Here is a 21,756-nt window from a genome sequence, read left to right on the forward strand (position 1 = left end):
AAACAAACACGAGCTCATCGAGGCACGAGCTGCGTGAGATTATAAAGGAAACGCCATAGGACGTAGGTAAGTGTTTAAATTATTTTGCTAAAAAAATATGATCAAATAAGACTTGTGAGCTCTTGAAATGGGAACTTCAAACTCTTATGAACATGCAATGTTAAAAATATATTAATAATTTTCCTCTAATTAGCTATGAAAGCTTTTTATTTCTCATGCTATCCGTTCACGTGCGTTTCGCCTAATTGCTCTAAATATATTTCATTAAATTTGAATTTTTATTAATTTTCGAATAACTTCCTTTCACTAATTAACTCTTTTTAATAATTATTTCTTTTATTAAACCAAATTTGTTTCGATAATTCTGAAATTATTAAATTTTTCATAAATTATTACTTTTAACAATTCTGAAATTACTCTTGACAATTCCAAAGTTATTCCCAATAATTCTGATTTCTGCCAGTAGTTTTTTTGCAATTATTGATTTCAGTAATTCTATGATTATTTTTTTCATTTATAATTCTAAAATTATTATTTCAATAATAATTGGATTTCTTTTATTAAGACGTTTTTCATAAATTCTGTAATTTTGTATACTTTTTTATATGTCGAGTTTGGCCTCTCAAAATATGTAGCCTATATAAAATAAGGTTCCCCCGACCACCCCTTTAATGTTTCAAATGCACAGCATTACTGTTGATCCTGGAAAGCATCTTGTAGTTCTAAATACAACAGTACAGATTTCAGCGGTCAGAGCTTTTTTCTAATGATTTTTCTTTTAAATTTAATCTTTTTTCTATATAAAGTAGCTAATTTGTAGAAATGGTTGGCGGGCCTCTGCGAAAAGCTCAGAGGGCCACATTTAGCCCACGAGCCATGGGTAGAAGATGCCCTGGCGGTGGGGCTGACAGGGCCGGGATATTTCTCATCATTTTTTGTTTTTTTTTTTCCATAGAATCAACCATAGAAGGGGCTGTGAAAAGTGAAAAGTGTGACCGATGGCCCACAAAAGATCCCAGCCTAGTGCCTAAGCAAAGTTGCGATTAGTTTTCACTTTAGTATATATTATATTTTTTGTTTTCAGGTGTTTTCTTCACAAATATGACTCGAAAAAATGTGACAAAGTTTCATAATTTACTTGATTCCATCAAAGAACCTTAACTGATAGAAAGAGGAGAAAATGCAGTAGAATCCGATCACGTCAGATCCCATTCACTGTGATAGAGATAATGAAAGTATTTCGGGCATAGTGAAAGCGTTTACAATCAGGCACAAACACATCACCGTGGTGGATTCTAGTGATTCATGGATTTAATGCATGAATCAAAAGCATGGCTACTGGGATAAATACGAGTAAACAGATAACATGCAAGAAATAAAAAGCTTTCATAGCTAATCAGAGGAAAATAATTAATATATTTTAACATTGCATGTTCGTAAGAGTTCAAAGTTTCCATTTCAAGAGCTCACAAGTCATTTGATCATATATTTTTTAGAAAAATAATTTAAACAGACTCACCTAAGTCTTATGCCATTTTCCTTTATAATCTCACACAGCTTGTGTTTGTTTGGAAGTTTTCGTTCACAACAGCTCCATATGAGAAAAGAAACAAACTGAACTGAATGGCAAGCTCAGTTCTGTCTTCGAAGTATAAGGAGCTGTCAAAAACAAAAAACCTAGAAATGAAGCAGAGCACAGGTGAAATGAGAATTTCCACTATTTGATTTCATGTGATACAATTAAACATTGGGTGCGGTAGCCCAGGTCGATAAGATACTCGCCTCAAGTACCAAAGGATGTTTAGAGGTGTCGCAAGTTCGCTACCCGGTTCATCCTTGTCAGAAAACTTTCCTGACACGGGTACAACAAAAACGGTGACTTGACCGCAGTGAAAAATTGCTACCGCAGGGAGCGTTAGCACACCAACCTCTTGATGAGTATAAAAACAAGCCTGCCATTCGGAATCGGCAATAAATTGTCGGTCCTGGTCTAATTAGCCCTTGTGTGCAGAAAATGACCATGGTGCGACAAAAATGATCAATTAAACATTATCGAAACAAAAAAAAAAGTCAGTAACATCATGGAAAGTCTCCTATAATGGGGCCCGAACCAAATTAATGCCACCAAAATTATTGAATTAATAGATTTTTTTTCAACTTATTTTAGTGGGGGTCCTCAGGAAATTTTTGGGGCACCTGCTCCGGTTTACCCTTAGTGTTTGCAAAAAAGTACTGTTCTCATATATATATATATATATTTTAATTAATTACCAGCAAACGTCCCTGTTCAGAGTCATTTAGTTTGGGAACGAGTAAAAATTTTTTGGGACTCCTTCCCCTTCTTCCTTGCATTAAATATCGTTTATACGTATAATTTATGTCTATGATAATTTGAGGACTATACTACGGGCTTCTGGTGGCCTACTCACTCGCTTTCACATTTTTCTGGTCAATCTTTTGATCATTCACTCCTATGCTTACAAAGATAAATTTTTTGGTCCTTCACTGCTCTGGTGCCAGGGCTGTCATTTCAACTTTTTCCAGGGGAAGGAAGCAAAGCACATGTACTCAATGTATGTATATGTATTTGTGTATATATATATATACCATTTTTAATGTATTTTCAAATGGCAGGGGTGGCAATGCTCCCCCTCCTAAATGACGGGCCTGTCTGTTGCCCGCCCCCCCTCTAAAAATTCCCTATATTGCATAAGGTAGCATGCCATTTAGTCGTTCAGCACAGAAAGCGAAATTCTGTGCGTCAGAGAAATAGACTGCAAGATCTCGAGGACAATTTACGTGTTTCGTTGCCAACTGTAAGACCTGATTTCACGTATTTGTGCTCTAAGCATCAGTAACAAGTTTCATATTAATGGCCATTCAAACGAAACTTTAATGATGCATTGTTACTCAGTGATTTTTGTTGTAGTAAACTGTTCTGTATTCAAAGGAAGGGTGCCCCAACTTTTTAATGTTATTCCCGAGGGTACTGCAAACTTCAAAATGTTTGGAAACACTGTTAGAGGGTATCATTATACATAGAGTGGCCACTTTATTATCACCGCCTGACAGTTTTAAGGAAATGAGCTATGGCATCACACAGTATTCTGTAACTTTGGGCATGTAAACATAATACTTGAACTCTCACTGTCCAGTGCAGATTCAATCACAAATGTTTTTAGGGGACCAACAAAAACTTTTGAAAAGAAAAAAAGGATATAGGATTATCAATCCTATATCGTAAAAAGTTGCAAATGGTTAGTAATATTTACCGAATATTTTACTGTTTTCAACATTTGTATGCTTTTTCATGAAAATATCATGCATATTCACAAAGATATAAACGTTGCTTATAAAAATTGCAATTTTCATCGCACGTTTCTTGTTTATAACATGTGGAGTTTTCATCCAATTACAGAAAATTTGACACTAAACATAAGGCATAATATGAAGAAATTTAAAATAACAATTCAGTATTTAATGAGATATCAGCATTTTAAGCAAGTGACTTTTACTTACGCATGCACAGGAAATATCAATTTCATTTTTTCTTAATTTGGTTACCAGATGAATAGAGCAAGTTATAAAAATTCCAGTAGAATGTCGTGAAAGTTCATAAAAATATTGGTGATACAGAATACGGTAGTATAATTTGTAAGTATATATCCCCGCCTGTCATGCGGGAGACCAGAGTTCTATTCCCCTCCCTATAAAAGGGAGCAACAATTGCCCGAGTGGCGTGGTGGTAAGATGTTCGTCTACCACCTTGAAGGTGGCTGTCACGGTCCTGGGTTTGAACCCAAGGGAAGATATAGATAGGATATTTTCCCAAACAAACTTGAGGCGACCACTGATAGACAGCGCCTTCATTTCATTAGTGGCAGCAAATTGAAATATAGAGATATGGCCAGAGTTGGTGTTTGCTGAAGGTAGCTGAGTAACAAAGAGCGGGGGAGCGGGTGGAATACTGCAAACTCCCACTCCGGCAAGACTCCATATTCTCATAAGGTTGTTTTACGTACTTGAGGAAATTCAGGAGATAAAAATCAAGGCTCGAACTCAGCTATTTATTAAATGACAATTAACAAGTGAAAAACATTTTAGGTTGTAGTTATACAAAACGTGCTAGCAACATCCGACCAGCGGGAAGGTTAGGTGTGGAGGGTCTATAACAAGAATCGTGACGATCTTCACTTTATAGTTGAAGACCAAGCTAACGCATGCACCTCTACAAAAAGATTGATAATTCATGATAATGCTGGATGATAAGGCATATCACAGACTACTTTACTATGGTTACTTTCTGCCATTTGATTATCTGCTTCAGTTCATTTTGACATCATACATGCATGTTATGCCCAAACAATTCTCACATAGCATCAGACACATGTAATTTGCACAATACTGAGGGAGGGGGGGGGGGTTAGAGTTTATTTTCAAAATAATCAAATGACAAAGTAATCGAAATACCAGTTTGTGGAAAATGTTTGCCCATTTTTTACGACATTAAACTATTTTTATAAGTTGCACTAAAAACCCGGCAATCACATTATGAAAAAATGAAATCAATATTTCTCACACATGCGTAACTAAAAAACGCTTATATCTCATCGAATACTGAATTTTTACATTTTAAATTTGTTTATAATGCATTTCATTGATGGTGTCAAATTTTCTGTAAGTTTCACAAAAATTGATTGTAAACTCTGCATGTTATAAACAAAGAACTTGCGATGAAAAATTGGGATTTTTATAAGAAAAATTTATATCTTGATTATACACACGATTTTCATGAATATGCATACAAGAATTTCACTATACAATACAACAATGAAACAATTTTTTTCATGTTTAATTTTTGAAGGTCTAAAAACATTCATGACAGAATCTGCACCGGAAGGTACAAGTTCAATTATTAAGTTTACATGCCTGAAATTACAGAACATTTCTGACACCATAACTTATTTGCTTAAAACTTTCAGGTGGTCATAATAAAATGGCAAATCAATGTATAGGATTTTCACTGCATTATGTAAAGTATATATAACACCAAGCACCACACTACAAAGAAAATTATAGAACAAAACGTACATTTTATTTTATCACATTGATACATCTTCAGCATTCAAAGTGACACATAAAATATTTGACGCTCACATATATGCATGTATTCCGCTATCAAGCCAGCGAGGAGGTAAATTACTCTCTCCGTGTATTTACACATTGGCAAATATTACATAACATACAGCTATGTATATTCTATAATATATATATACTTTTATTTTGATTTCAAGCGCACATTTTCCTCGCAAAGCCCCTTCATGAAACAATAAAATTTTACAAAACAATTTTTATGAAACAAATAGTTGCTCTTTAGAGGAAGGGGGTGGAGGAGATAATAAATTTTCACAAAGAAATCGACAAAAAAAAAAAAAAAAAAAATTAAAGCTGAATTGGAAGTCATTTTAGATACGAATCCAGACGTTATTGAATCCAACACACATATAGCAGTTATTAGAAAACATTCATACAAAGCACTTTGGAAGCGTCAGCGAGAAAAATATCATTCAAACAAATATCTAGAAAATATCACAGGGAAACTAAATAAAGCTACAGGATTGGCCAAATGAATTTGAATGTGAAATGATTTGAGTCTGTTTTCAAACCAAACTCTGGCTGGGACATATTTCACACAATCTCAACTTCATGCAGGGAAATGATCGAGAAGCTCTTTTTTTTTCCACATGAAACGCTATGGCAGATGGACTTCGAACTGACTATACGATAGAGACCTTAAACTTTATTATATTGTGCCAGAGTTTCTGTGGATATTCATATTTCTGTAGCGTTAACATGAAACAATTTTAATATAAGTCGTGAGACTAATAAAAAATTAATTACCTTGTAACATCGACCAGATCTCATTGTGCAAAAGTAAATCAGGGATACAATTTGAAAAATAAACTATTTTTGATTATAGAAATCCCGATTTACATACAATATGGAAAATCACATTATCGCAACGAATTTGACTAATCTATGCGAATTAAACTGAGCAATCAACTATCAAACAACTCACAATCACAAATGCTAGAAAATCAGCAAACAAATATTCATACATCTCTTATAAACATTAAATAGTGTATAAAAAAACCAAAACAACCACAAAATCAATTAGATAAAGCATTCTTACAAACGACACACAGAAACCAACCAAACCCACAGCTAAACTGATTACGACTAATAAATAATTGTGAAACATGAACAGCGTAACATGAAAAAAAAAAATCAATGTCCAAATATATGAGTATTAAATATGTGAAACTGGGGGTTTCAATCAGTACAAAAATGCATGAATATTCCGTGAAAATCATAAAATATATTTCAAAGAAAAAAGCTTTAACAAACAATAGATATCTGTCAAACTGTGCCTTAGAAACAAGTGTTATTTTTTTAACGTGTGAGACAAGTATTTCTCTCAACACCCAAACGTGACTGATAAAACCATTAAAATATGAGGTTATAATTAGATATACAATGGCTACTAAAATGTACTTTGAGTGTGCTTGCTGCTACAGGGCACATTTCAAACTCATCTAGACTAGTTGCAACAGTCTTTTCTATGCGTTACTGGCAGAAACATTGTGAAAAGAAAATGGGTTTTATCTTTCGTTTAAATATTTTTCTTGAAATAAAAGTTTAGGTGTTTGAAAAAAAAAAATCTGCCAGACCCTATAAATTAATATGGATGTGATATTTTGATATTTTTAGAATGTGATGTTTCAACAGATAATCTGACACCAGGAGAAACCCCTGAGCCAGTCCTTTATCATAATTGGAGAACCCTGGGCAGATATATGGTAAGTGGGTGTGCCCCCCCCCCCAGCATATCAAAGGTGGAATCGACTAATCTAATATATATGTGTGTATATACAGTCGAATCCCGTTATAACGAACGCCAAGAGACCGGAGGAATCACTTCGTTAAAACAAAATTTTGTTATAAAGGAATTCCAGGTTACCTACATTGTTACTACGCAAACTTATTTGGGGGATTAGAAAAGTGTTCATTAACTCTATAATGCCCAGATCGCCCGAAGTCGGCCGAGTAGGTTAATGCCCATAACCGCCTCAAGTCGGCCCAACTAGGGGGTATGGGTATGTTTTGGTGGGCTTTTGTCACCAACGGGGAAGAAGATGAAAGCACTTGTCAGAGGCGGGAACGGAAAAGACAACTGCAACGCCCTATCAATGGGATTTTAAAAGCTGATGTACTAGAATGTTCCTTGAGAATGGACTAAGGGTACTCAATGCAGTTTACAAAGAGATAATACTGTGAGGAAAGGGGTGTTTTCAGTATAGACAAATTATCTCCCGAAAATCCATTGAAATCAAAGGGTTAATGTCAATGCAAAGGGTGGCATGGAGAAAGGGTGGGGAGAGGGAAAGTGGCCGAAATTTGGACGAGTCCACTTCGAACACAAAAAACTTGGTATTTTCATGACCCTCCCAGGTTTTCTATCTGGGCGTTAAAGAGTTAAAACAAGATTTTTGCTATAACGGTATTCGACTGTATATGAATTGACATCATGATGCCCCCCAGACTTCCAAATCTATCTCCGCCTATGCGGAGAACCTATGACTTGGCCTGCCAAGATCTGGTCGCTTGCATCTTACCAAATCGTGGAGATGTTTAAACACTCACAGATGGCTCTTGGTGTCAGATTACCTGTTAAAACATAACATTCTGACACTACTACAATCCGCTTATTCCCTTGATCTCACCCCCATGACTTTTTCCTTCTCTTCCTTGGATAAAGAATTTGCTTCAAAGGCAACAATTCTCGGGTACTGAAGAAGTGCAGTGAGCAGGGATGAAGGCACTGCAGGAAGTAACAAAAGCAGGCTTGCAATCCGCATTTACATCTATGTGTAAACAATGGAGAAAATGCATAAGTGCGCAGGGTAATTTCTTTGAAGGAAACACAAAAGAAACAGGTTCTATCTGTATTCATTCTTCTGTAATAAAATAAGTTTCGGAACTTTTTGAATGTAGCAGTATAAATATCTGCTTCTTACTCAGCCACTATTTGAACACAAATCTTATGTATGTATACAAATGAAAAGTTCCAGAGGTGAAGAAATCGGATCTTACTTTTAACGCTTATACATCAAAAACTGCATGATTGAAACATTTGATGGTGTCTACAAATAGATCCAGTGATACCTCATTGATGTGAAGAAACCTTAAAGTTTTCATACTAAGCCTGCTTTGCTTTGATTTAGCTGCTGACTTTTATATCAAAACAAAGTCCACAAGATATACTGAAAACTGGCTGTTTATGTTAAAATATTGATACTGCCAGGAAAAATTCACCTTTGCTTCTACAGGGACTTGACCCCATGCCCTCTCGCATTGAGGATGAGTGTGCTATCACTACACTATAGAAACAGAATATTTCTTCCTAGGAGCGTCTTTCCAAAATCAGCACCTTCACACAAACAGCCAGTTTTCGGTACATATTGTATTAACAAGTGGAGAGGGCATCTTTCTCAACACATGTATTAATGTCTACAATTTTTGAATAAAAATCAAAATTTTAAAATCAAAAGACAGTGTACACATGAATTTGAGTATTCAAATAACTGAAGTGTCAGTTATTTGAAGAGATCTCTGTCCAAGTCACCATGAGTTATTGGGACTCTACTGTAGTTATTTTCATACATATATGAATAATAGCTACATGCATATGCAGATTTTAGAGATAAATACTTTTTTACGCGTCATAAAAATGATGTCCTCAACTTTTGAACACCCTGTACTGTTAATGACTGTCACAAATATTTTATAATGCCCTTAGACTACAGGGTAACGTAGCACATGACTGCATATAACCATCAAATTTCACTCAGCAATTCACTTATTTCAATTTCACAACGTAATTAAACTTTCACAATTAAACCTATCAAATACAAAAACAGAAGGAACTTTGGTGTAGTACAATTATATACAGCCATATACATGTAAATATAACGCAGCTGCACACCACAGAGCTGCGTCAGTTGAGGCACAAAGCATGTTATCCAATGATACATGAGTATGGTTGTGAATAATACTTGAATTTTTTTAAGCAAAAAAATACCTGGAATCACAATATGGAAGCACAGCATAATTTCACTGAAGGAGTGGGAAAAATCAAATATAAAATATTAGAACCAGGGTTTCAAGTGATAATATGATCCTGTTTTTGTTTTTTCTCATTTAATGTTGATCAGTTTCATACATCTATATATGCATGTATATATATTACTTCAGAACTAGAATATTGGTTTTTTTTTAAGATGGAGGGGAGGGTAGTGGACACAGGTTCAGACTAAACTTTGGGTTTCTTCATAGCAGAGTTCTCTTAATTTAGCTTTTGCCTTGTGAATGTCATCTGAAACTAAATGCAACTTCTTCAGTAATGACAAGTTTTTCATTGGGTTCACCTGCAGATCAACCTGTGATAGAAAAAAAAGTAAATGGTATATTAATAATAATGTTACAGCACACAAGCACAAATGAATAACATTAATAACTGAATAAACAATTAAATCAGCCAAAAAGAAAAAAATTAACATGTGTTATAACAGACATTAGAAACCTTTACGAAAGGAAAAAAAAAAAAAAAATTAAAATCAACTTTTTGTCTCAATGCCCCTCTTGGTTGAAATCTAATGGGATATATATATGTTTTGTCATGGCACAAACTTTTTTCCTTTTCTTACTCGGCAGATGATTTTTATCCTCATTATTTCATTTCTGGTGGCCTGCAACTCCACTCTATCATCATTGAGGTGATTTGCTGTTATTTTAGTTGTCGATGAAAAATAAATACCTGTAATATTGGGCTGTTGCAAAAGTAGATGCATATGTATGTACGGTTGATCCGCTTAAAATGTTTGCTCTTTTAGAATAGTTTTTCAATTAGTAAAACTTACTTTCATAGTCCCAACTTTTACTGATACTCATCGAGATATCCCCTTTAAAACATTTTCCCACTTACAATGTTTCTTTTAATGTTTTTTACTTTTTTTTTGAAGTGTTGTGTGAGAGAGATCTTCTGTATATACATGCATATTTGTGTATGCATTTTCCTTTCTTTCTCTTTCAATTCTCCATGCATTTCATGTACACAACACATGTGCTTACTCATATTTTGTATAATGCTCACCAAATGAAGGTGCTAAGTGAGTGGCATGGGTGATTTTTAATTGCATATATCCCCCCACACACAATATTTATATTTTCATCTGATCCACCACAGCAAAGTGACCTCAACCCAATCAACAGTTGCTGGTTTCCAGTCCAGAAATTAACAACACCAACCAGTCTCATTTGTTCACCTACAATGTGTTAAGCGAGACAACTCGCTCCAGTGAACATTTTGTAACATTATACGAGAGAATTCCTATGTATTTATGTATATGATGCATGAAAGATGACATGTGACCATCTGAATCAGTGGTGAGCAAACCGTGGGTCACGATCCCACTGGGGGGGGGTCGCGAGAGATTTTCCAAAATAAAAATTTCCAAATAAATTCATTTTCATTTAAAAGTATGTCAATGCCTTTATTCAGCTGACCTAATTACCATGTATCAAATTCTACTTGTACAATAATCAATATATCAGCTCTGTTATGACAGAATCATGAATGTGCAATGTTCTTGCAGAAAAAAGGAACGTGAAAAATGACATTTGACTAGTTACTCTATGGAAGTTATTTTCCTAAAATGTTTTGTAACATGTTTCAATAAGGGTATTACTGTGTGTATTGTGTGTGTGTGAAACACGTGTGTTACATTCGCGTTTAAGGCAACTTAGATAGCAAAACAAGGCATCCAAACAGCTGTAAAAAAAGAACGTTTGTACATTCGTGCTTTTGGCATGCGGCGGACGATATCAAGTTAGTACTTTTACATGGTGCATTGGAGAGAATAACCAGATTTCAAAATTGTATATTTCTTAAAAATTAACAATGCAGAATAGAATGATATGTGAATATATGGGGGGAAAATGTGTCTACATTTTATGAACAATTTTTTTTAATGGTCGATTTCAAGCGTAGAATCATTTTGAAATCAGATGATTCTTTCTTAATCACCCAGTATATAAAAATTAAAGAGGATACACCTGACTATACTTTCATCTTGCATAAGGGACAAGTCACATAAGGGATCGGTCACTTGCATAAGTACATAAAAAAAAACAAAGTAAATATTTATATATCAAAAAAAAAAATTGAATATCTTTGGAGGTCAATATAGTCTAATTAAAAACAAAGCAAGTATTCTGAAAAGGATTTTCGGGAAAACATGTTTACTAGCAAAAATTTGGGATTTTCTGGTTTTCCAGGACATATGGTCAGCCTATGTAGGGGTTGCCAAAACATTTGGTTAAAGGAGGGTATTATGCGTCAAAAGTTTGCGCACCACAGCTCTAAGTACTTGTAATAAAATAGCACATTCATTCTTCTAACGAAACTTTGGAACATTCTCTAACCCCATCTGATCTGTTGTCACAGTAAAAATATATTAATCACTACAGTAACCAATTTGCAGGAAAAAATATAGTTATACTTTTGTATGTTTGTATACACAGTATATATGTTTGTATTTTGTATTTTTTTGGCTTGCTGGGTTGGACGAGATCTCAGCAACAGAATATGTCTGCTGGCAGTTTTGGCATTCACACATTCTGTTGTTGCAAATGAAATGGTGGGGTGATTTCGTTTTTTTTCTTTTTCTGTTTTGGTTGCAGAAGAAAGCAAGCATCAGTTTGGTTGCAACTTTTAGTTTATTTGGCAGGTATAAATTCAATGCAAAAAATAAAAACAAGCTTAAACTCTGAAATCTGAGAAGTAGGAATGCACATGGCTTGCTGTAGTATTTAAGCCAAAGATGAAACACTAATGAAATTATTTTGAAAAATTTAATTACGTTTTAAAATTTTCCAGAGTTTTGAAATATCAAAGTTTTAGAACTTTGGTCTACAAACAATAAATTGCCTATATGATAATAATACTGAAGGGAGTGGAAAAGTGTATCTTTATATAGGAGTTATCTCATTATAGGTAAAATATATATTAACACTATGGAAAGTAAACTGAAGAGCCAAAAAAACTGGTACAGCCATGCGTATGCAAATAAAGAGATATGGAACCAATCAGAGTATGGGGCTGCGGTCGGCAACGCCTATATAACACAACAAGTGTCTGGCATATTTGTTAGATCGGTTACTGCTGCTACAATGGCAGGTTATCGAGATTTAAGTGAGTTTGACCGTGGTGTTGTAGTCTGCACATGATAGATGGGACATAGCATCTCCGAGGTAGCAATGAAATTTGGATTTTCACGTACGACCATTTCACGAGTGTACCGTGAATATCAAGAATCCGGTAAAAAATTAAATCTACAACATCACTGCGGCCGGAAAAAGATCATGCAAGAACGGGACCAACAAGAATCATTAAACATGACAGACGTGCAACCCTTCCGCAAATTGCTGTAGATTTCAATGCTGGGCCATCGACAAGTATCAGCGTGCGAACCATTCAACGAAACATCCTCGATATGGGCTTTCGGAGCCGAAGGCCCACTCGTGTACCCTTGATGACTGCACGACACAAAGCTTTACGCCTCGCCTGGGCCCGGCAACACCGACATTGGACTGTTGAGTACAGGAAACACGTTGCCTGGTCTGACGAGTCTCAGTTCCAATTGCTTCGAGCTGATGGACGTGTACGGGTATGGAGACAACCTCATGAATCCATGGACCCTACATGTCAACAGGGACTGTTCAAGCTGGTGGAGGCTCTGTGATGGTATGGGGCGTGTGCAGTTGGCATGATATGGGACCCCTGATACGTCTAGATACGACTCTGACAGGTACGTAAGCATCCTGTCTGATCACCTGCACCCATTCATGTCCATTGTGCATTCCGACGGACTTGGACAATTTCAGCAGGACAATGCGACACCCCACACGTCCAGAATTGCTACAAAGTGGCTCCAGGAACACTCTTCTGACTTTAGACACTTCTGCTGGCCACCTAAATCCCCAGACATGAGCATTATTGAACATATCTGGGATGCTTTGCAACGTGCTGTTCAGAAGAGATCTCCACCCCGCCCTCTTACTCCTACGGATTTATGGAACAGCCCTGCAGGATTCATGGTGTCAATTATCTCCAGCACTACTTCAGACATTAGTCGAGTCCATGCCACGTCGTGTTGAGGCACTTCTGCGGGCTCGCGGGGGCCCTACATGATATTAGGCAGGTGCACCAGTTTTTTTTGGCTCTTCAGTGTAGATCAAGAGCTATTATTGTTATACAGGGTAGCATCATTACATATGATTTCCACTTTTTTATTACATAGACAATCAAAATTACTTTGAGATGTTGAAATGAAAGCTCAAGTTGTAAAAGTTCCATCCACTGTGCATACAATTTACAAGTGTTTTTATTATTGTTATTTTAATGTTCAGTCTGGTCAACTCCTGAACTGCTTTCCTACTGATGTTATAATTGCTTAAGAATAACCAAAAAAAGCTATTTTACTGTATAATAGGTAACTTGATGCAAGGCAAAAATGAATTTTTGGATGGAAAATTCTGCATGCCTCTATGGTGAATCGAACCACTGTTGTATTACATTCTGTGTTTCCATCAAAAAAAGAATTAATCTCTGCATCATATCCAGTATAATCTGTACCTTGCATAACACAGAGTAACATTTTATCTCTGTTTCTATAATACTTCACTGGATCATGCACATGATTTAGAAAACAAAACTTACCCTCAGTAAACATGTGACCCTCCATCTGATAATATCTACAAATTTTTCACATTCTTCATCTGTTTCAAATGCAATTACCCAGTCACCACAGCTTTTCGATGCATCTGCTATTCCAAACTCCTGATTAAAACACCATTTTCAAACACATTAGTTATCAGGAAAAATACAAACAACTTCTGAATATCAAAAAACATATACTACACCACATAACTATATTATAACATAGACATTCAAATTTCATACTTGAGTCTACTTGCATATGCATCACTAAGTAAAATGTGAAAAAAAAATTATTGGGATATATGATGGTTGTAATTCAAACTAAAAAAACAAATTTTCTTCATTGAAACCCTGATAACTCATTGCATAAGATCCGTTAAGATTAGGTACGATTGGGACTTTATAACAATTGAAACACTGGTAATTGAACCAGTTCAAGTGTCTATTTTGCAAAATTCTTAATAATCAAGGAAAAGATTCAGAAATAAATTGATAGGTTGAGTAAATAATAACGATTTTCAGTGAATGTCAAAATACTGTAGAATTTCAAAGATCCATTTTCATGCCTTAATAATTTCAGAAATTTTTGAACTACTTATTTTTGGAATTCTGGAAAAATCAAAAGATGGAAATGGAAGCTCACCATCAAGATGCAATTCAGCAATGAAGGGTCTCTGTGTATAGCGACCAGATCAATGATATCCGCTGAACCTAATGTTTTAACACTGCCAGGCACTTCCTTAACTGCGATCACATGGTCATCTGTGACCACCATACAACACGGAGCTGGCCCAATGTCATCTGAATCTACCAGCTGTAGTGGAAGGGGAAAAAACAAATTAAGTGAGAAGTATTTTTAAAATTATGTAATGTTTACAACTCTCATTCATGTTTTTAAAAAGTGCAAGGATAATTCTATAATTTGGCATGGAGTTTGTCATTTTCAAAATTCTTTAGAAACCCTGAATACCACCACATGGAACAAATTGAGAGAGATTATAATGTCTCACTCAATGAAAAAATCTCAATTCAACAGTTATTAAAAATCAATGAAAACCATTCATCATGTTTGACCATTCATGAACCATGGTCAAATGTTTGTATTGTGTAGTATACTTTTCCAGTGCCTATTATATCTAGATAAAGCCATAAATACGTGTATACAACACATTATTTGATAAAGCATGGATGTTTGTCAGCTATATCATTGCAATAACAGTTGGAATATATTTTGGTTCATGTACAGTTCAACTACAGTACTCTCGCTAATCTGGCACACATCAGACCTGGATGTGCTGGATTACTGAAAGTCTATTGAAAAAGCCCATTTTAATAATATAAACTTCTGTGCACAGACATACAGTGACATGTTTTACTCTTCTATGCTTGAAGAAAACCCTGCCTAAAAATGCTGAATTACTGGATGGGCCAGATTAACACGCGGCCGAGTTATCGAGAGTCTACTTTAATTTCAGAAATAGAATCACACACAATGTTTAATCTGAGATGAAAATAAAACAGTAAGAACAAGGTTAGTTGCAAAAAATTGTGCTCTGCTCCTGGTGGTAGGTTTCAGACAAGCAGTGAGATAACATTGCTAATATTGTACATTATAAGATATGATCCAAAACATGCTTTTTCTATTATTTAAAGATTTCGCTTCCTAACAAAGTGTTGATTGTAAAGAAGTGGATATAGCTATTTTAGAACTTAAATTTCAAAAATAAATTTTCTACATAATTCAAGCAAATGTTAAATATTATGCATTAATGAAATTTTTCTTTTCTATCTTACTCACACGACCACCTAGTCCTACAGAGTGGAGGAGGGCTTCTTGCCACAATGATGCTTCATAGTCATCAGGAGCCGCAAGTTGCAGGACATCACAGCTAGAAAGGATCACTTCAAACACATAAGGCCTCTTTGGTATATCTACTCTGCGGCAGCCTTTGCAGCCTGTAGCACTGAAACAGCAGCAAAAACATTACTGCATATCATTGTAAAATGGAAATCTGTACTATGACAGATAATTCACTATTTCATCTCTCTGAGAGGTGTAATTATTGTATTCAAATTGTGTACCTATAAAACATTTGTGCAAGTTCAAAGTTAACTGAATACAAATGAGAAAATAATTCTGTACTTACATGTGCACAAAAAATAATGGCTCTATTTTATCATTTTCTTCCATGCAGTACAATATACCACCACTGAAAAAATAAATCGAAATTCATAAACATGAGTTAAAAATAGTGCAAAGATTTAATCCATGTTACACCATCCACCCATCTGCCCTCATTTTATGAGCTAGGGTCACACAATATTTTTTGGTGCATAAATTAAATCACAGCTTACAATGCTGCAGCCATATCAACTATATCAGCGGTTCTCAACCTTTGCGAGCCCGCAGCCCAATTGGAGGTTCAGTCAAACATACAACCAACGGAAAATGAAACAGCTTATTGACTGAACATTGCTTATTGACTCACAGCCTGGTGTGAATGATGTCAGGGCCTGGTTGTTGAGAAACACTGCTCTATATCCGTCCTTCAGGGCTTGACAAATCAAAAATAATAATAATTAGGTGCCAGCCAGGAACCAAGAACACATTTTTCCCTGAGGAAAAATAGCCAAAATTATTTATTTTAGACTTTTCTGTGTCTTGCTGACTTTTTCCCCATGTTAGTAAAAGCATGAAAAACTTACAGAATTTCAAATTCTTCATTGTCCTGAGACTCTACTTTAGTCATCTCACATGGAATATTTCAGGAGCCAATGCCAACTTTTCACAGTCACTATGGAGAGATCAGACCACACTGGACACAGGCTCTGTCCCTTCCGGGATGTAAGCCCTTTACCCATGTGGGTTGGGGTTCATGCTACGAGCCATGGAGACCTGGGATTTGTCAAAGCCTTGCTATACTTGCATTTCAAATTCTAGCTCATAGATGTCATTTCTATGCATCTGAAATTAAGTGCTGTGTAGTGTTTATATTTCCTATATTTTGTGTTCACTCATTACATCTTTAGACTGGAAAAAAAAAAATTCTCTCCTCATACAGCAGGGATGAACAAATCCCAGGTGACAGGTTGCCATGGTGACTAAAAATTTGTATCAACACCTATAATTTTCTTTATGTAGTTTTAGTAAATTGCAGGCTGAGAGCTGCGCAAAATTTTTGCAATTTATAGCAGTACATCTGCCAGCATGAGAGGGTCACTATGCTATGCCCTGAAAAAGTCAAAAGAAGAATTATTTTGGACCTTTCCCTTCGGGTAAAATTTCTTTTGGTGCCTAAAATACTATTCTGGCACCTAAATTTTTTTTGTGATTTGTCCAGCCCTACCATACAGTAAAACTTTGAATTATGAGTAACTCAGTTTACGAGTGTTTCACAAAATGTGCAAAAACCTTCTAACAAATTTTGGATCATTGAATGAGCAATGTCTCTCAACACAAGCAAAAATTTTGAATGTTTCAACCCTATAAACCAGGCACTTCTCCCAATATAAGTAGTAGGTACATAAAAGCTTCCTAGAAGAGGACTAGTCTATAGTAGGCTTTGCATATTAGTGTTGTCTGTTGAACCTCACATGATAAATTTATATTTGTTTACTTCGTATGATTTTTGGATTTTATTGCAATTTCGTTCGTAGTAATAAGTAAATTAAATATATTTTCAGATAAGTCTGAGATATTTAAATACAATGAAAACTGGTAAATATATTAGTCAAGGGCTTTAAATTACATAAATCAAAAAATCTCACTTTAAAATAAAGTATCCTGGTGTCCATTGCATCAAATGTTTTTCATGGCGATTAGAAATAAAATGTCTATACATGAGGTATCCCTCTCGTTTTGGACCAGCTGGTGTAGTGACTGGGGAGTCTGCCCCGATGTAATCCTCCCATCGAGCCAAGGCAAAATGGTGAACAGTTATGTCCCTCTTCTAGAAGAAAAACACATAATTAAATAGTTAAATCATGAATGATGTTGGACAAATGAGATGAACAAAAATGTCTTAATGGCACATCTTAGAATAACTTAATGCAGCAGTTCCCAAATTTTTTGAAGCATGACCCCTCATTTGACAAAATTTTATTGCCACAACCCCCCCCCCCCCCCAAGGACATCCCAACGTTTTTGTTAATAAATGTATTTTACTTTTTGTAATCAATAATGAATGAAATAAAATTATTTTTCACTATTTAGTTGGTAGAACTGTTTTATTATAAAATTGGAAACTACTCCAATATGTTTTTAGCTTTCCAGTGGACGGTGTCATCAATACAGCTGCAAGTTAAGACGGAATGCGTAACTTGCATATTATAATGATGCATAGTTATTGGATAGATCCAAGCCAACTCATCATCTGTCATTAATGTAAATTTGTGACATCAGTATTATAAATATAGAAGGTACCCATCCTCAATGCTTTTTTTAATGATCAAACATCACTTTGAAGGCACATTGAATAGTAAAATGGTTTTCCCCACCATCAATGAGCCCCTGCTAGGGTTTCAAAGTGTTTTAATGCAGAGTGGATAACTTGGTGACTAAACTCAGGATCACAATTATGAAACAGAGGGCCATTCATGAACACATGCAATTGGGAAGGGGAACACTTTAGGAATCACTAACTTGATGGATAAAGAGATATAGGTGGCTTTTTTCTCAGCCAGAGATATCAAGGAAACAGTTATTTTCCAGATATTATGCTGAGGTGAGCTCGGAAAGAAAAGTCATCACGTCTCCTCTGGGACTCGAACCCAGGCCCTCTGATATCTCTGGCTGAGAGAAAAGCTATCTATAACTCTCTAAACCATCCCACCCGGGGGCCATTTCCTGAAGTTAAGAGAGGCTACTAATGCCTCTACTTCAGCGCCTCACGACACAGTGCGTGAAATTAGGAAGGCAGATTCATGTGTCTCCAGTGGTGTAGATGGTAGCATGCTTGCCCGGTATGCAAGAGGGCCTGGGTTCGAGTCCCGGCGGGGACGTGATGACTTTTCTTTCCGAGCTCACCTCAGCATAATATCCGGAAAATAACTGTTTCCTTGATGGATAAACTTAAATAACCATATTTTTTTCACATGCTCTTTTGTTATTAATTTATCAACAATATTAATCATTACCGAACGTTTCAGCTCCAGAGACAGAAAATTTCTCAGCTTAAGCAGCTGGCATGTAGCATCAGTCACTACAAACGGGATGGATTGCTTAGGCATGAAGCGACGAAATGCCATTTCCAAATTTGACAAGATACTCCTGCAAAGAAATTAAAAACATTCTAACTCTGTGATAAATAATCGAAGATATTTATTGCTCTAATAATGCTATAATTGCTAATATAGTATCACTAATGATATTATTTGTGCCCCTGAGAACAAGTTTGAAAGAAAAGAAAATTTTTTAATAGTGGCAACAGCAGTGCTGTAGCGACACCATGAAATGAAGCCAGGCCATGTTGTTTATACCACAAGTTAAATTTCTACCATCCCTCAGAGCAAAAGAATTTGCCCTGCCCCCTCCATGCATGTGCACAGTGATGACAAGAACAGAGCAGTTGTGGATCAGCTGGTCAGAATACTGTCGTAGTGTTTTCAAACAAGAGCAGAGGAGATAATTAAAAACTGATTGTGCTAGAGGTCACAATACACAACAGGAGATTGCAATGTGTAACTGTAGTTTTTTCTGACACTGTCATGCATTGCAACCTCTAGCACAATCTATTTTTAACTAGCTCCTCTACTCTTGCTTCATAAACATTGCTACAGTATTTCGACCGGCTCTTCCACAACTGCTTTGTTCCTGTTAATACTTTACACATGCATGGTGGGGGAAAGGACATGTGTTCTTTTGCTCTGAGGGAGGGTAGGCATTTAACTTACCTGTGGTGTGAACGACATGGCCTGGCTCTGTTTCACGTATTACTACAAAATTGTTGCAACTATTTAAAAAAGTCAACCTATATATTTATCCATATCGTCTGATGATCTGAAAACATACCCTGTTAGACTTTCATCTGCAGTGAAGAAAGAAAGAACCTGCTTTCTACTTTTCGACACAATAGTAAAGCCCTGAGAATTCAGGCTGACCTGAAAGACACATTCATTTTAGATCATACATAGGTGAAAGAAGAATCAACTACAGCAAGCCCTTTACATCCATGACTATAAAAACCCCATAGAGTTTGATTGATTCCATTGACCATAAAAAAAAATTTACAACTATCACAGCAGAATCTTTCCACACAAAAATTTAACAGTAATATTTATATGCTAGTATAATGCAATGCAACTAACCATGATAAAGTCGAAATTTTTATAAAAGAAGGAATCACACAAAATGAATTTCTGATCATTATTTCCAGCTTTCAATGTGTACAAAGACCTATCAGTAAGAACTAATAGCGCCATCTGATCCTTTCCTTTTGGGAAGTCTAGATATCCAGGGAAAATCTATGAAAGGAAATTGATGAAAAATACAGATTAAATTCACAATACAACACTAAGTCACTGGTCATTTTTGTCAAAATATAGTCATTTTATGCACTTGAGAGAACACATACAACCTTTTAATGTTATCACCAGAAAGGGCTGAAATTAAAATTTGCTCTGTCACCCAGTCCATCTATTTTGCCTCTCTATTATCTTGAATAAAATAAGAATAAACTCTGCGTCCTTTTTCCTGGTCCACTGCCCAGGACACCAGATTCACCCCCGGCTTCCCCTACTGGTGACAGCCCTGTCACCAGTATTGTCCTGTAACTTTTTCTTAAATGTGTAAATGATATTGGATGCCATTAGCTAGGTGGTTTCAGTTGATCTCAGCAGTAATGCACCCAATTTCAGGTGAATCCACAGTTTTAATCAGAGCCACATAAAATGTACTGACATATAGTCCAACCATCGAATGTGGTAACACATCCCTTCCTTCTATCATGATAACATTCCCAGACATTTTTGCAACAAGTCACGTTGATTTTATCTACGTTATTATTTAACTTCTGCTAATACACTTTAGAGCGGTCAAGATAGCATTTTACACATCAATGATGGACACACAACTGCATTCATAACACGTAAATATTAGCTAAACCCAGTTGTCCTCAAAGTGTGGGGCATTGCCAATCACCAACTTTTTTGCAGGGGCGTAGTGGCAAGCCGAGGATACTGATGTGTGCCTGTTCTCTGGTTTGAATTGGTTCTTTGTTAAACTGTAGTGTATAAACGTTGACTATTGTGAGGGAGCCGGGTGTTGGGGGGGGGGGGTGGCAAATGTTTGAAAACTAGTAGCTTAATCCAATACTGCCTACTTCTTTTCTGCACATGTGCAATGTTAAGAGGCTTTCTGGACTATATTGCCACTAATTAATTTCAGGGCAGGACAAATTGCAAAAAAATCTACATGCCAAAATAATCTTTACCCAAAGAAAAATGTCCAAAATAATGCTTCTTTGGACTTTTTCAGGGCTTAGTGACCCTCTTTCATGTTGGCAGATACGCTGATATAAATTTCAAACATTTTGTGCTGCTGCTCTTAGCCTGTAATTTAGAACTAAACAAAGAAAATGTTAGACGTCAATACCAATGCCTGGGTTTTCGGCCCTGGTAGCTCAAAAACAAGCAAAAAAATATATTTTTTGATTATTTAAAGAAGAGAAACAGAGATAAAGTCAATGGTCCTTTTTACAAACCTGTACGAACTGTGAAAAACCAGTTTGTAAAATTGTAAATTCATAAATGGGAACATTTAGAGGAATTAATTGTTTATTGCTTGGGACCAGAAAATTAGTTTGTAAAACATGCATTTCATAAATTAGAAGTTTGTAAAATCTAGTGTTGACTGTATTAGCATGTATTAACTCATGTTTAACCTTCTAGCATAATAAGCAATGTTCGAGTTTGACAGA

General features: G+C 35.7%; 1 protein-coding gene and 1 long non-coding RNA gene across 2 annotated transcripts in view; one reads left to right on the plus strand and one right to left on the minus strand.

The window, feature by feature from the left end:
- Positions 1–15,784, plus strand: LOC149078109 (uncharacterized). Its single transcript, XR_016193903.1, has 4 exons — positions 1–66; positions 1,558–1,699; positions 14,421–14,683; positions 15,651–15,784. It is a non-coding gene; the product is annotated as an uncharacterized LOC149078109 (long non-coding RNA).
- Positions 9,226–21,756, minus strand: part of LOC149078110 (pleckstrin homology domain-containing family M member 2-like) — a 25,597-nt gene continuing 13,066 nt past the window's right edge. Inside the window, exons 8-16 of the mRNA XM_089241702.1 lie at positions 20,147–20,302; positions 19,851–19,939; positions 18,977–19,109; positions 17,609–17,790; positions 15,988–16,050; positions 15,639–15,804; positions 14,484–14,654; positions 13,841–13,960; positions 9,226–9,500 (exon numbers count right to left, since the gene is read on the minus strand). Of these exons, the coding sequence (XP_089097828.1) occupies positions 9,369–9,500; positions 13,841–13,960; positions 14,484–14,654; positions 15,639–15,804; positions 15,988–16,050; positions 17,609–17,790; positions 18,977–19,109; positions 19,851–19,939; positions 20,147–20,302 (1,212 nt within the window). The 3' untranslated portion in view covers positions 9,226–9,368. The remainder of the gene's footprint in view (positions 9,501–13,840; positions 13,961–14,483; positions 14,655–15,638; positions 15,805–15,987; positions 16,051–17,608; positions 17,791–18,976; positions 19,110–19,850; positions 19,940–20,146; positions 20,303–21,756) is intronic.

This window comes from Pholcus phalangioides, unplaced genomic scaffold, assembly GCF_987345545.1.
Source record: "Pholcus phalangioides strain wild (caught in Gottingen) unplaced genomic scaffold, Ppha-v1.0 ptg000014l_1, whole genome shotgun sequence".
Lineage (NCBI taxonomy): Eukaryota > Metazoa > Arthropoda > Arachnida > Araneae > Pholcidae > Pholcus > Pholcus phalangioides.